The sequence below is a fragment of the Dasypus novemcinctus genome, chromosome 5, assembly GCF_030445035.2.
Source record: "Dasypus novemcinctus isolate mDasNov1 chromosome 5, mDasNov1.1.hap2, whole genome shotgun sequence".
NCBI classification, from domain to species: Eukaryota; Metazoa; Chordata; class Mammalia; order Cingulata; family Dasypodidae; genus Dasypus; species Dasypus novemcinctus.
Genome location: NC_080677.1, coordinates 93339708 through 93353030, shown reverse-complemented (window position 1 = coordinate 93353030; position 13323 = coordinate 93339708). Strand labels below are relative to the sequence as shown.

Below are 13323 nucleotides of genomic sequence, written 5' to 3'. Positions count from 1 at the left end.
GTTTTGGTAGTAGATGGTGGTAATGGTAGCACAACATTGTGAATGTAATTAATACTTCTGAATTACATATTTGAATGTGGTTGAAAGGGGGGATTATATGTTGTACATATGTTACAAGAATAAAAATTTAAAAAACAACAACTATAGAACTATACAACACAGTAAACCCTAATTTAAACTATTGACTATAGTTAATAGTACAATTATAATCATATTGCTTCTGCAATTGTATCAAAGGTATCACATTGATACAAAGTGTAAATAATAGGTAAGAATGAATGTATGACAGGAGTTTATGGAATGCTGTATTTTCTGAATGATTTTTCTGTAAATCTATACCGTCTCTAATTTTATGAATTAAATGAATTCCCTTTCAATTGTCTGCAGGTTTCTGTCCTGTGCACATTTCTGCACCCTTTTTTACTTTAGCTCCTTTCATGAGCTTTCAATATCTTCTATTATTGTAGGTTCATTTATGGTTTTGCCCCACATTTTTAGACCCTTTCCCCTAAGACTTTCTTTTTCTACTAACCTTAAAATTTTCTTCTTTCAATGTCAACTCTGTAATATCATTCTTGTCCCTATTTCTTTAATAATTTTTAGTACAAGGGTATATATACAGGAAAAAAAGAAGCTTCCTAAAACCTCTTTCTCTATAAAGGTCATTCAATTATAGTAAATTCCACTGAGTTTAGATGGCTCCTATTTGAGGTCACTTAAATTAAGGAAAACCACTTCAGATACTATAATTTAGCACACTGGTAACTATTATAGAGCATAAAGCAATGAAACTATATGGATAATAATCGTACTGCTTTTTGCCTATTTAGGATTTTTTTTTTAAGGAAACAGTAGGTAAGTAAATGTAAATTTTGAGAGAAAAGAAGATAAAGGAAAACAGCTTTTAATTGCCATATTGCATGTCAATAAAAAGGAAACTGAGCTGTATTTCTACTGATCTTGTTTATGTTTATTCAATAAACAAATGTAGGGAAGCAGACTTGGCTCAACAGATAGAGCATCCGCCTACCACATGGTAGGTCTGCAGTTCAAACCCAGGACCTCCTAGACCCGTGTGGAGCTGGCCCACGTGCAGTGCAGACGCGCACAAGGAGTGCCGTGCCATGCAGGAGTGTCCCCCGCATAGGGAAGCCCCACGCGCAAGGAGTGCACCCCGTAAGGAGAGTCACCCAGCGCGGAAGAAAGTGCAGCCTGCCCAGGAGTGGAGCCGCACACATGGAAAGTTGATGCCGCAAGAACACGCAACAACAAAAAAATGAGACACAGATTCCCAGGCCACTGACAAAAATAGAAGCAGACACAGAAGAACACACAAGGAATGGACACAGAGAGTAGACAACTGGGGGGGGGGCATCTTAAAAAAAAAAATCTAATGTGATAAAGAAGAGCATTTTTCAGTTGGGCTAAGTCACATTTATTTTACATTACCGATTTCTCAATAAGAGAATTTGACACAGGCTTGTCTCTTTCTTTATTTTCCATTTGATTTAAATACTGTTTTTCCCTTTCAACAAAGTAATATACGATTGTTTTAAAATTCATTTTAAACATTTCAGGAATATATAACCTGGGGAGTGAAAGGCCTGGACCAGTATATATATATACACATGCAAGGTAATCATTATAAGCATCTGATGTATATTCTTCTAAATTTTTATCCTATACATATACTAACATTTAGGTTGGTAAACAGCACATTTTCAAATAGGAATGATTCCACCACTTACCAAAATAAGCCCTGATATTAGCGAGGAAGTACCTGTCAGGGCCACGTAGAACTTCGGTGTTAATGTGTTCAAAAACATGCTCACTGAAAAAAGAGAAGGGAGGGAGAAAAACAAGGAAGGCATGAATACATCAGTAAAATCAAATCACTTTTTTTTCTAGTGAAACACTTGTTTATGATGATGAGAATTCTTAGAATCGGCAATTTAATTGCTAAGGATTACAAAGGCTCAGTATACTAGGTAAGTTATATATTTTGTATGAAAACAGCTACCTGCAAGAAAAAAGAAAAGCAGTTTTTTAGTTTCTACCTCCCAAAACTATTGTTATAAATGGTTTTCATAACCACTGAGGAGTTCAATCAAAGCTGGTTACTGAACTGTCAGTCAAAAACAGAAGATGCCCTTAGGTGCTTTGTGGGACCAGAATATCAGAATCCTGGATGAACCAACAAGCAGTATTCTGATCTTAGAACAAGTAAAAATAACTACCTTAAATAGTTATTAAGTATTATAATAGTATAGTGACCTCCAAGAAGAAAGGACAAGTTGACAAAAGTTATTGAGTATTAGTAGAAGTTCTTCCAATTTACTTAAAAGGCCATAAGACCAGTTGTGATGGTTAGGCTAATGTGTCAGCTTGGTCAAGTAATCGTGCCCAGTTGTTTAGTCAAGCAAGCACTGGGCTAATTGTAATTCAAGGACATATACGGGCTTTAGTCATTGGTGATTGCTGATTTCATCTGCATCAACCAGGGAGACTGCAGTCAGCAAAGAGTGACACTTTATTCAATCATTTGAATGCCTTAAAAGGGAAAGTGCTTTCAGCATAAAGAAAACTTCCCAGCTCGTCTTTGGACAACCAACATCTCCTGGAAACTCAAGGACCTTCACTGGACTTTCATCAAAGCCCCTGGTTTGCAGCGGGCCTGTGGAACCTGGACCTGTACACCCCCACAGTCACATGAGAGACTCATAAAATCTCATACTATTTATAGATATCTATTGTTGAGTCTGTTTCCCTAGAGAACCCTGACTAATACACTACTCATTAAAATAACTGGATTCAATTTTAAAAGGTAAAAAATAAACCATTAAAAATGAATGTTCATTGCCAGGCATCTTGCTGACCAATTCCAGGCATGTACTAACATCAACTACATAGTTAATCTGGTTTCCCATGAAGGTTCACTTACATGTTTTATAAATATATTTTAAATCATTTCCATTTATATCTAGATACTGCATAAAACTTTATTCATTACCAAAACAACTGATTTAATGGGCTTTTGCAAGCATATTCACATTTCTTTCCTGAATTTGATTGTGGAAGACGATCACACCCAGTCTGGCTTTGGAATAAGGATTTAGAACTCTGATGCCATTAGGGGGAAAGGCATGGGCATCTGTCTTGAGTTCAGCCCAGAAACCACAGTAATAATAAGAGAGATCCCATGTCCACTCATTCCACAAATATTTTTCTCCATTTATGAATGAGATAATGGACAAAGAATGAAAGACTGAATCATACAGAGCTCTGAAGCTCTAGAAATCCACAGTTTAGTTGGGAAACAGATATATAAGTAAGCAAGCATAAGCTTTGGTAAGTGCAAAGGATATGCATGAAACCACATAAAACGTACCAGTTCAAGCTGGGGGCTCAGGGGAGGTGTCCAGGAAAAGGGAGCATATCTCAGGTGATTCCTGAGGAGCAAGCAGGAGCTAAGCAGACTAAAGCAGGTAGGTGGAGGATGACGGGGATGCAAGTTCAAGCAGAGGGAAGGGTCTTTCCAAGCAGCTGCACTGGTTGAGAAAAAGAGCTTCAGCTACCACCCTTTGCAGAGATTCAGATGGGTGTGCTCCCTAATAGTCATCCATCCTGTTACCCAGGTATCTTCCTCTCAATAACACTACTCCTGCTTCACATCTACTCTTAAATTAGTTTGATTTGTGGTCTGTCACTTAATATCACAAGAGACTGCACTATTAGAATGTGCTCAGTCGATATCCATGACTTAAATTAAGTGGGCTCTTTTTCCTGGGGAGGTAGAAAAGGACATGGAAGGAGTGATCAGCCTAGAGTTGTAGGGCAAGCAGAGGAAGGTACAGTTGAGGTGGTTTTGCTTGGCCATTAAAGCAAAACAAAACAAAGTAGTGATTTGTCATTTCCCAGGCAACAGCTAGTTCGGGGAAGAAGACAGATTTTTAAATTGGAAAAAAACAACAACAATCAAATAAACAAAAATTCCTAGAGTTCACAAGTGCCAGTCTGATTCTGAGGTGCCTAAAATTCTCAAAATTCACCCCTCTTACACTTTGAATGCCCCCATATTCCACATTATTTTTAAAATTTCAAAAACAGAATATTGACTGTGTTATTCTTCGTTATTTATTACAGCTGTACTTTTCAATATGTTTCTGGAGACAACACTAGCACAGAATTCAATGAAATCCATTTCCAAAATGAAGAGGAAAAGATCTGCCTGAATTAGAAGTGATTTAGTAGCTCTGCTGTTAAATCCCCAGCAACAAAATCATAAAGAAATAGAAGGCAAAAGTTTTCTACTGAAAATCACTGATCCATCGGGGGGAGGTGGGGGATGTTAAGAATTAATCGATAAATTTAAAAATTGATAAAGAGAAAAAAATATTCTATTCATTTTTCATTAAGATTATCAAGCAACTGCATTGAATAATTAAAATGTTTCTTACTTCCAACTATAGAAAGATGGCTAAAGTTGGAAGAGATAATGGTGGGCATTAAAAGAAAATAGAGACACATAAGAGAGAGAAGCAGAAATAGAAATAAATATAGAATGGGAGGTGCTCATTTCATAACCTATTAATAACCCAATGATATATCTAGAATTCCAACCAGAAAAATTGTGAAACGTGTGGTTTGAGACACATAAAATCTATATCCCTGAAATCTATAGACATATCCATGTTAATCCCTTAGGAGAGAGGAGGCAAAACAAATAGGTAAAACTAGTTTAGCTTTGTGGATAACAAATTCATAATACTTCACTGATGTCCTATTTCAATCCAGAGACAAAAATCAGAAAGGCTTTTCATTTGATCCAATTGGACATTCCTAACAAAGCAGCCTCAGGGACTGCATCACGGAGAGTTCTGAAGATGCTGAACTTGAACTTGGTATAGTCTTCTCATTTAATTAATGAGTGCATGTGAAGGAATTAAGCATGGCCCTGAGAAGAACTAGGTAGGAGGGGTGGGTACATGGATTGAAAAGCAAATGGCCTGTATGGATCACAGAAGAGAGGAGATAAAAAGATAATACAGGGAAGTGGATGTGGCTCAACTGATAAGAGTGTCCGCCTACCATATAGGAGGTCAGAGTTCAAACCCAGGGCCTCCTGGCCTGTGTGGTGAGTCGGCCCACATGCAGTGCTGCCGTATGCAAGGAGTGCCATGCCACGCAGGGATGTCCCCCATGTAGGAGAGTCCCAAGTGCAAGGAGTGCACCCTGCATGGAGATTTGCCCCACAAAAAAAGCACCATCCACCCAGGATTGGCACCGCACACAGGGAAAGCTGATGCAGCAAGATGACACAACAAAAAGAGACACAGATTCCCAGTGCCTCTGAGAATGCAAGTGGACAAAGAAGACCACACAGAGAATGGACACAAGAGAGCAGACAACGGGGGAGGGAGGGTTAGGGGAAGAGAAATAAAATAAATCTTAAAAAAAAAAAAGATAATACAAAGAAATAAAAGGTACAAAGGTGACTGTACAGCTATGGGAAGTGACAGAATCACTCCTGTGAGCAAGGACTAGAATACCAGAGGGCTCACTCTGGAATCATGAGGAATAGCCCTTAAACGTCATAATCTATGAAGACCCAGACATATTTCTGACCTTCATGACAGTATCAGGCTTCCCCCAATATTCTTCAGAACATAAGCAGCCCCCAAATTATAGGGCTGTAAAGTAGAGTGAGCACATGACCTTGTGCATTTATGTCTCCTTAGATATATCCCATCCCACATAGAAAAGCCCTCAAACGAAGAATCCATTCCTCATCAGCATCAATGGGTTTGAGGTATTTATTAAATAGAAATGAATAAGCAGCATGATGACATCTATAACATCCAAAAATGTAGATGTACTTTGCTCTATGTTCCTTTTAATACCATGCTAAAATATAGCATGAGAAATAAATAAACAGTAACAAAATAACAATCAATAATTATGGAAGGGTTGGGGGAAAGACCTTAAAAGGAAAAGTTAAAGACATCAAGTTTATTTCAGTTGGATGGGAAAAAAAGTTTGAAGGGTAGTCTTACATAAAAGCATTATACCTAGCAAGAGACCAGGATTAGGAGATCTTGTCCACTATACATGAGCCAAACTCTATTGTGTCTCTGAGAAAGTCCCACACGCTCCCGGAGCTATCTATTGCCCAGAACTGCTCTATGTTCAGATGGCATGAGCATTCCCTCTTCACTTCAGTATAATACTCGTAAAGTGCCTACCCTGGGCCAGGTGCTAAGGATATAGCAGCCAAGAGAGCACTTTCTCTTCCCACCAAGGGGTCCCAGTCCAATGACTCAGGCAAGTAGGTTGATAAGCAATTATGAAAGAGGACACATGGGGGGGTCAGGCAGGTACAGGGCACCCAAGGGGGACTGGGAAATCAAGAATATGTCTGCCAAGAAAATGCATCTCATCTGAGACTTGTAGGATAAATAGGAATTCACCCAGATGAAGAGATCTGTGGCGGCTGGGGACAGTGAAAGGTAGAGCTATGGAGCATTCCGCACAAGTGCATGCCATGGAAGCTAAATGAAGAGCAGTACAAATGCAACAAAATGTGTGTATTGAGGCACTGGTGGGAAACTGCTATTAGAAATGTGAAAATACTTCTGAAAGTGCCTGGTATGCAAAAGCATGAAAGACTGACTTAGTAGCAAATGGTTATTCTCAGTTTCCATTTAGATGAGACAAATGTATGGGTCCAACTTGTATTTCTAAAAATAAGGGTTCTTCACTTAAGTTTAATCTTCCTTATTGAAACTCCTAAATTATTTATGAAACACTTCTCTCTAAAGATTGTATGCAATGTGTAGATATACAATGCTGCCTAAATAAAAAGATAATTAAGGAATAATAATCTTTTTTAGTGACTACATATAATTATTGCATCGCATGGTGAAAATCTTTATTAAAAGTATTAGGGGGAAGCGGACTTGGCCCAATGGATAGGGCGTCTGTTTACCGCGGTTTAAACCCTGGGCCTCCTTGACCCGTGTGGAGCTGGCCCATGCGCAGTACTGATGCGCGCAAGGAGTGCACTGTCACACAGGGGTGTCCCCACATAGGGGAGCCCCACGCACAAGGATTGCATCCCATAAGGAGAGCCGCCCAGCGCAAAAGAAAGTGCAGCCTGCCCAGGAATGGCGCTGCACACATGGAGAGCTGACACAACAAAAAGAGACACAGATTCCCGTGCCGCTGACAATAACAGAAGCAGACAAAGAAGAACATGCAGAAAATAGACACAGAGAACAGACAACTGGGGCGGGGAAGGGGAGAGAAATAAATAAATAAATAAATCTTTTTTTAAAAAAGTATTAGTGTACTTTTTTCCCTAAAGATTTTTAACCAGTCCCCCCCTTGTCTGCTTTCTGTGTGCATTCTCTGTGTATTTTTCTGTGTCTGCTTGTATTCTCATTATGCAGCTCCAGGAACTGATCCTGGAACCTTCCAGTGTGGGAGAGAGGCGATTACTCTCTTGCGCCACCTCAACTCCCTGTTCTGCTACGTCTTCTTATTTCCTCTCCTCTGTGTCTCTTGTTGTGTCATCTTGCTGCACCAGCTCTCCGCATCAGCCAGAACTCCTGCACTGGGTGGCCTTCCTGCACTGGCTGTCATTCCCATGCAGGGCAGCACTCCTGCGCAGGCAACATTCCCATGTGGGCTGGCATTCCGCATGGGCCAGCTCGCCCTCACCAGGAGGCCCTGGGCATTGAACCCTGGACTTCCTATATGGTAGACAGAAGCCCAATTGGTTGAGCCACATCCATTTCCCAGTATTAGTATATTTTTGAGGCTGTTTCCTCATCCATAAAATTAGCATAATAATACATATCTTGCAGGGTTGTTGTGAGGACTGTGATGGCATAGAGAAAGTGCCTAATGTAGACTTCATCAACATTCATGTTTACATTACCCTTCCTTTTGTGATTTGGCATCTTGTAGCATTGTAGTAGAAGAAAACAGAGGAAACTGCACAAAATGTGTAAAAAATAATAGTGGTAGAAGGAATCGTCACACTGAGGACATCCTAAGTGGCAAGCACTGTGCTACAGACAAAATAAAGCCCAAGAAGTAAATCAGTTTTGCTGTGATTTGTCCTTAAGCTAAACATGGATATCCTTCAAACAAATGAAGAGTAAGTTAAGAGTCCTTTTCACCAGATTCTAATTGCTTGAGGTGGTATGGCACTTGATCAGATGAGTTTAAAGGCAGCCAATTTAGAAAGCAAAGAAATGATTAGTGAGCCTCCAAAGTTGACCACCCAATCAATCCTACATCTCTGATTACAGCTTTACTAGATATTGTGGGAACAATCAATTTAGCCACATCGAGCTGCCAATGATCCTTTTCCTTAGTTTTCTTTAAAAAAGTCCCCTTGTGGCTTATGAACACATAGACATATTAAACCCTAAACCATAATCCAAGCTTGCTGATTTGCAAATGTTTTATTCCAAGAGACAAATAATCAAGGCCACAATACCTTCCAAGTCCCAACACTGGGGAAATATGGGTGACCAGGAAACAATAAATTTCAAAGGAACATTCCTCACTTAGTTACAAAAAGCTTGCACAGAGGTCCATGTGTATAGAAAGTATATTAAGGCTCATGTTAGTCTAGCAGGAATCTTCTTTCAAACTATTTTCTCAAACCTTCAAGATGGGTTGGAGAACACACTGAAACAGTTTAATCCATCTAAGAATAAATGCATTTGTCCATCATTTCATTGTTTTCAACCTTGCTAACCTTTCTTCCTGTCAGCTTGTATCAAGTAAGTCTGCAAAAGTGAAAAAACGGAAGTTTTACTAGCTTAGCTTGCATACGTGCTAATTCTGAACAGATTTCCACATTGTACAGGTTTTAAGATGAAAGAACTTGTCCTTTTCCTCAGAACATCACTGTGATGAACAAATCCTAACATGCCTTCCCATGAGCCCTGCCTCCTGGTGTTCACACCTTTTTGTAATTATGTAATCCCCTCCCCTTGAGTGTGGGTGGAACCTGTTACTTGCTTCTAACTAACAGATATTTAAGATTCCATCTTGATAGCAAGCATGCTAGAGACTTTCCTTGCTGGCTTAACAAAATAAGTGGCCATGCTGAGAAGCCCACGCAGCAATGGACTGCAGGCAGTTTCAAAGAGCTGAAGGCATCTTCTGGCCAACAACCAGCAAGAAACTGAAGCCCTCAGTTCTACAGCTGCAAAGAAATGGCTTCTGCCAACAACTTGAGTTGAGTATAGAAGCAGAATCTTCCCTAGTTGAACCCCAGATGAGATCACAGCCCGGCCAACACATGATTATAGCCTTGTAAGATCCAGAACAAAGGACCCAGTAAGCCCATGCTTGTTCTGACCCACTGAAAATTGTGAACTGAATGTGTGTTGTTCTGAATTATGTTTGTGATATTTTGTTATGTAGTAATATGAAATGGATACAGTAACCAACATAATAATTCATGAACTGAATATCAACATGAACAACTGATAATTCTGGCTAACTGCAGGATGCCTAAAATGGGTGCAAAGATACGTCAACTCTATCTACTCCAAGAGCTTCTTTTTCAACTGTTAATGAAAGAAATGCAACTTTAACCCTCTGTTGCCAAGGACAACATGCTATTCCACACACTGTAATTATCTTTGCAAATATACCAATATTAAAGTAGATGCTGAGAGGAATTTTATTTTTAATAATGAATCAAATTTCATTTTACCCCCAATAAATGGTCTTTTTTTAAAGGTGCATTTTAAATGTACATTTCAAAAACAATACAAAGCTGTTGTACATCCAGCACAGCATTCCTTCAAAGGAGAAGTAAAACATACCATAAGCACTTCTCTTCCTCATTTATTGCTTCTGTTTCCCCTTTCCTTGGCCTATGCCCTGGTCTACTTGGGCTCTGTTAATGTCTCAGACATTAACGCATCACAATTTCCTTGACAAATCCAGTAGCATTTATCCTTGAGAGGAAAAAAAACTGGTCTATTTTTAGACCTATTCCTATGGCAAGAAACCCTCATAAATCATTCTGTCTTCTCTTCACTTTACCCTTGTTGCTGTCTTGGCCGCTTTACAGGTATACTATTTCTGCCTTTCTGGGCATCTGGTTCTACAGGGGAATGCAGTCAAGCACATTCTTTGTTTTCCCAGCTGTGATCCATAGGAGCACAATGGGGTGAACAATGCAATGTTAAGTCTTTGTGGGTCCTTCTCCCTTTCTAGAAAGAGTCTATCTATCAAGCCATGAAGGACTGTCCAAAGCCCAATCACACACTAACTTTAAAAACCCTCAAAGACAAGTGGAGTAAGATCTCAAAGTATTTGTTCTCTTTTACCCGGCTGATAATGAGGACCTATACCCTGATCAAGAATAGGAGAGAGGCCTGTATAAGTTCATTATATTTTTAGCCATTTAAAATATCACGTTTTAATTTAGGGTTGAAGACAATTTTATGAATCTTTGTGTTTCTCATAAACTGTTTAACATTAAGAAGAAAAAAGAAATGTTTGCCTTGAGGGGAAGAAAGCCCTCCCCATAGTTATGCTGCAGAGTCAGGAGCCTTGCCAGGACATGGTCCTATGGGTTTCAGGCACCTCAGGCTTGGAGACATTCACCGGCTCTCAATCCTCCAGCACCCAGCACAGAGCCTGGTCCACAGAGACACTCAATGTATAATGAACGTCAAAAATCTGCATGTATTAAGTTATTAAGTTATAACGACAACTCCCCAGGACTTCTGATAATAAACTTCCTATACCTGGCAAAAGCGACAGTCTCTGATGGCTGGGATTTTGTCTTGTTGTGTACAAGTACACAACAGAGTACTTGTACAGCGAGACACATATTAGGTAGCCCAATAAATACGACCCATTGATGAATCAAGAGGGTCCCTGGCATACTTATATTATCCTCATACAATAATAGCTAAGCTATATGAAGCCCTCAGAAATGAGATATTTAGGATAGTTGAAGATGTATCCTACTAAACAACAAAGATTTTTCTTTTTAGGGCAATTTTACAAGGAAATCTTCCCAAAATGCATTACGTACATGACTACACCCTTTAACAGAATAACTTGAACATTTCAATCTTTGATGGTTCTAAGACATCAAAATGAACATAAACTATAGTTTAGTGCCAACATACAGCAATGTTTTCTGAAACTGTACAGGTTATTATTATCCAAATGAAGTGATCCCAGACTGATGTGCTTTTTTGAGTCTTTTTCATATTATTTCTGTCATTTCTCATTCTATTAGGCATTAACTATTATTTGCAATGGTTGTTTGCTTGCTTCAAACCACTTTCTTAAAATCTACTGCAAGCCCAAAGACAGGTAACAAGCCTTGGTCATTCAATAAATATTGATATCTAATGCATGCTAGGCATATTGTTAAATAATAGGGATAAAAAGATGAATAACACATAGTTCTTATCCTCAAGAAGCTCTGAGTTTTGTGGAAGAGACAGACATGGACAGGTTAACATGCAACTATAATTCTCTGTGTTGCTCTAAAATACAGAGGGGTACTCCTAACTCAGCCTTGGGCTGGAGTGGGGAACAGAAAACCTATCAAGAAATGTTTCTTTGAGAAGGCTGCACAGGGTGGTTTAAAGAACATGCATTACAATTATGTAATAAAAGCTATGGTTGAGAGCTAGCATTAAGATCTCTCTTAGGGAAAGCAGATTTGGCTCAACTGATAGAACGTCTGCCTACCATATGGGAGGTCCAGGTTCAAACCCAGGGCCTCCTGACCCGTGTGGTGAGCTGGCCCATGCGCAGTGCTTATGTGTGCAAGGAGTGTCATGCCACACAGGGGTGTCCCCCATGTAGGGGAACCCCACACACAAGGAGTGCACCCTGCAAGGAGAGCCGCCCCACACAAAAAAAGAGCAGCCTGCCCAGGAGTGGTGCCACATACACAGAGAGTTGATGCAGCAAGAAGACACAACAAAGAGACACAGATTCCCGGTGCCACAGATAAGAATGCAAGCGGACAGAGAAGAACACACAGCAAATGGACACAGAGAGCAGACATGGCGGGGCGGGGAGTGGAGGAGGGAAGGGAGAGAAATAAATCTTTAAAAAAAAAAAAGATCTCTCTTAGATGATTCTTTGGTACTCCATCTATATGGGCTAAAAATATTGACCTTTTTTTTTGGGGGGTTTACTTAGAGCTTGGGAAGTTGGTGGCTGGGAAGTTGAAAATATTGGATTGCTCAATTCCTGAGAGATGAGGTGTCATGGCAGTGAACTATTATACATACTCTTACAGATTAGCTGGAATGAGTTTTATTTTTTAAAAAAGCTCTAGACTCTCAGTAGTTCTTGTGTTTGCACTAGAGTACTCCAAATGGCTATTCACAGCCTTATTATCAGCAATGCAAACTGTGTTTGGACTTTTCCATCATCTTGAGCAGAATCTGAGCACTAACCTTTCATTTACCCCTCCTTTACTGGAAGCTATATAGAAAAATACTACAAAAATTTTAATGGCTAAAATTTAGGGAGATTACATGCAAAATTTTTAATTCAGCAATTCATTTATTAGTTAATGTGCTGAAGCAGAGAATTTGATGAAATGGAAATCCCAAAATACCTAATAGAAGGATTCAAAATGCTGGAGGCAATCAACTATTTGAACAGATAATTGTTAAATCCAAGATGCATGGAAATAACTACAAAAGATAAGAAGAATATTAACAAGGGTAATGGAATATCCATTATATTCCAAAATATCTTTCAGTAAGTGCTCTACATTTATTAATACTAATATTAATATTATCAAAAATGTAAGAAGCATATAAAAAGTAAAAGACACTGAACTGGACACTAAGGTTGGGCAATAAAATGATAGAGATAACCTCCTTTGAGAAAGGTAAATAAGATGCCAACACGAATAACATAGAAAAATAAGAAACATGTCAAAATAGAGGTACTGATAAAATCCAGAGAAAGAAAATATTACTTTCAGCTGGGAGGGTTAGAAAAGCTTAATGAATAAGATGACTTACTTCTGGGCCTTTAAAAAAGAATAAGCTTTTGGACTTGAGGTTGGAGAGGAATAAAGAGAGGATGTAGACTCCAGGCAGATAATACAGAATGCATAAAGAACAGAGCATGAAGACACAACGTCTTTGACAGAAACAAAGTGGTTCCACTGTTGGAGAACCAGGTGGATAAAGGAGAGAAGTGGGAGACAATGCTGGCTCAAATGCCAGGCCAAGAAAACAGGACAGCATCAAGGGCCTGGTTGTTCAAAATAACTCCTTGGCTTCATTATTTTCAATT

General features: G+C 39.2%; 1 protein-coding gene across 8 annotated transcripts in view; it reads right to left on the bottom strand.

Annotated features, from left to right (window-relative positions):
• The window catches only part of ST7 (suppression of tumorigenicity 7), a 318541-nt gene that overhangs the window by 166673 nt on the left and 138545 nt on the right, over positions 1-13323 (bottom strand). For all 8 annotated transcript variants that reach the window (XM_058297257.2, XM_058297256.2, XM_058297255.2 and 5 more), the window contains exon 2: positions 1749-1831. In XM_058297257.2, coding sequence (XP_058153240.1) covers positions 1749-1831 — 83 coding nt within the window. The remainder of the gene's footprint in view (positions 1-1748; positions 1832-13323) is intronic.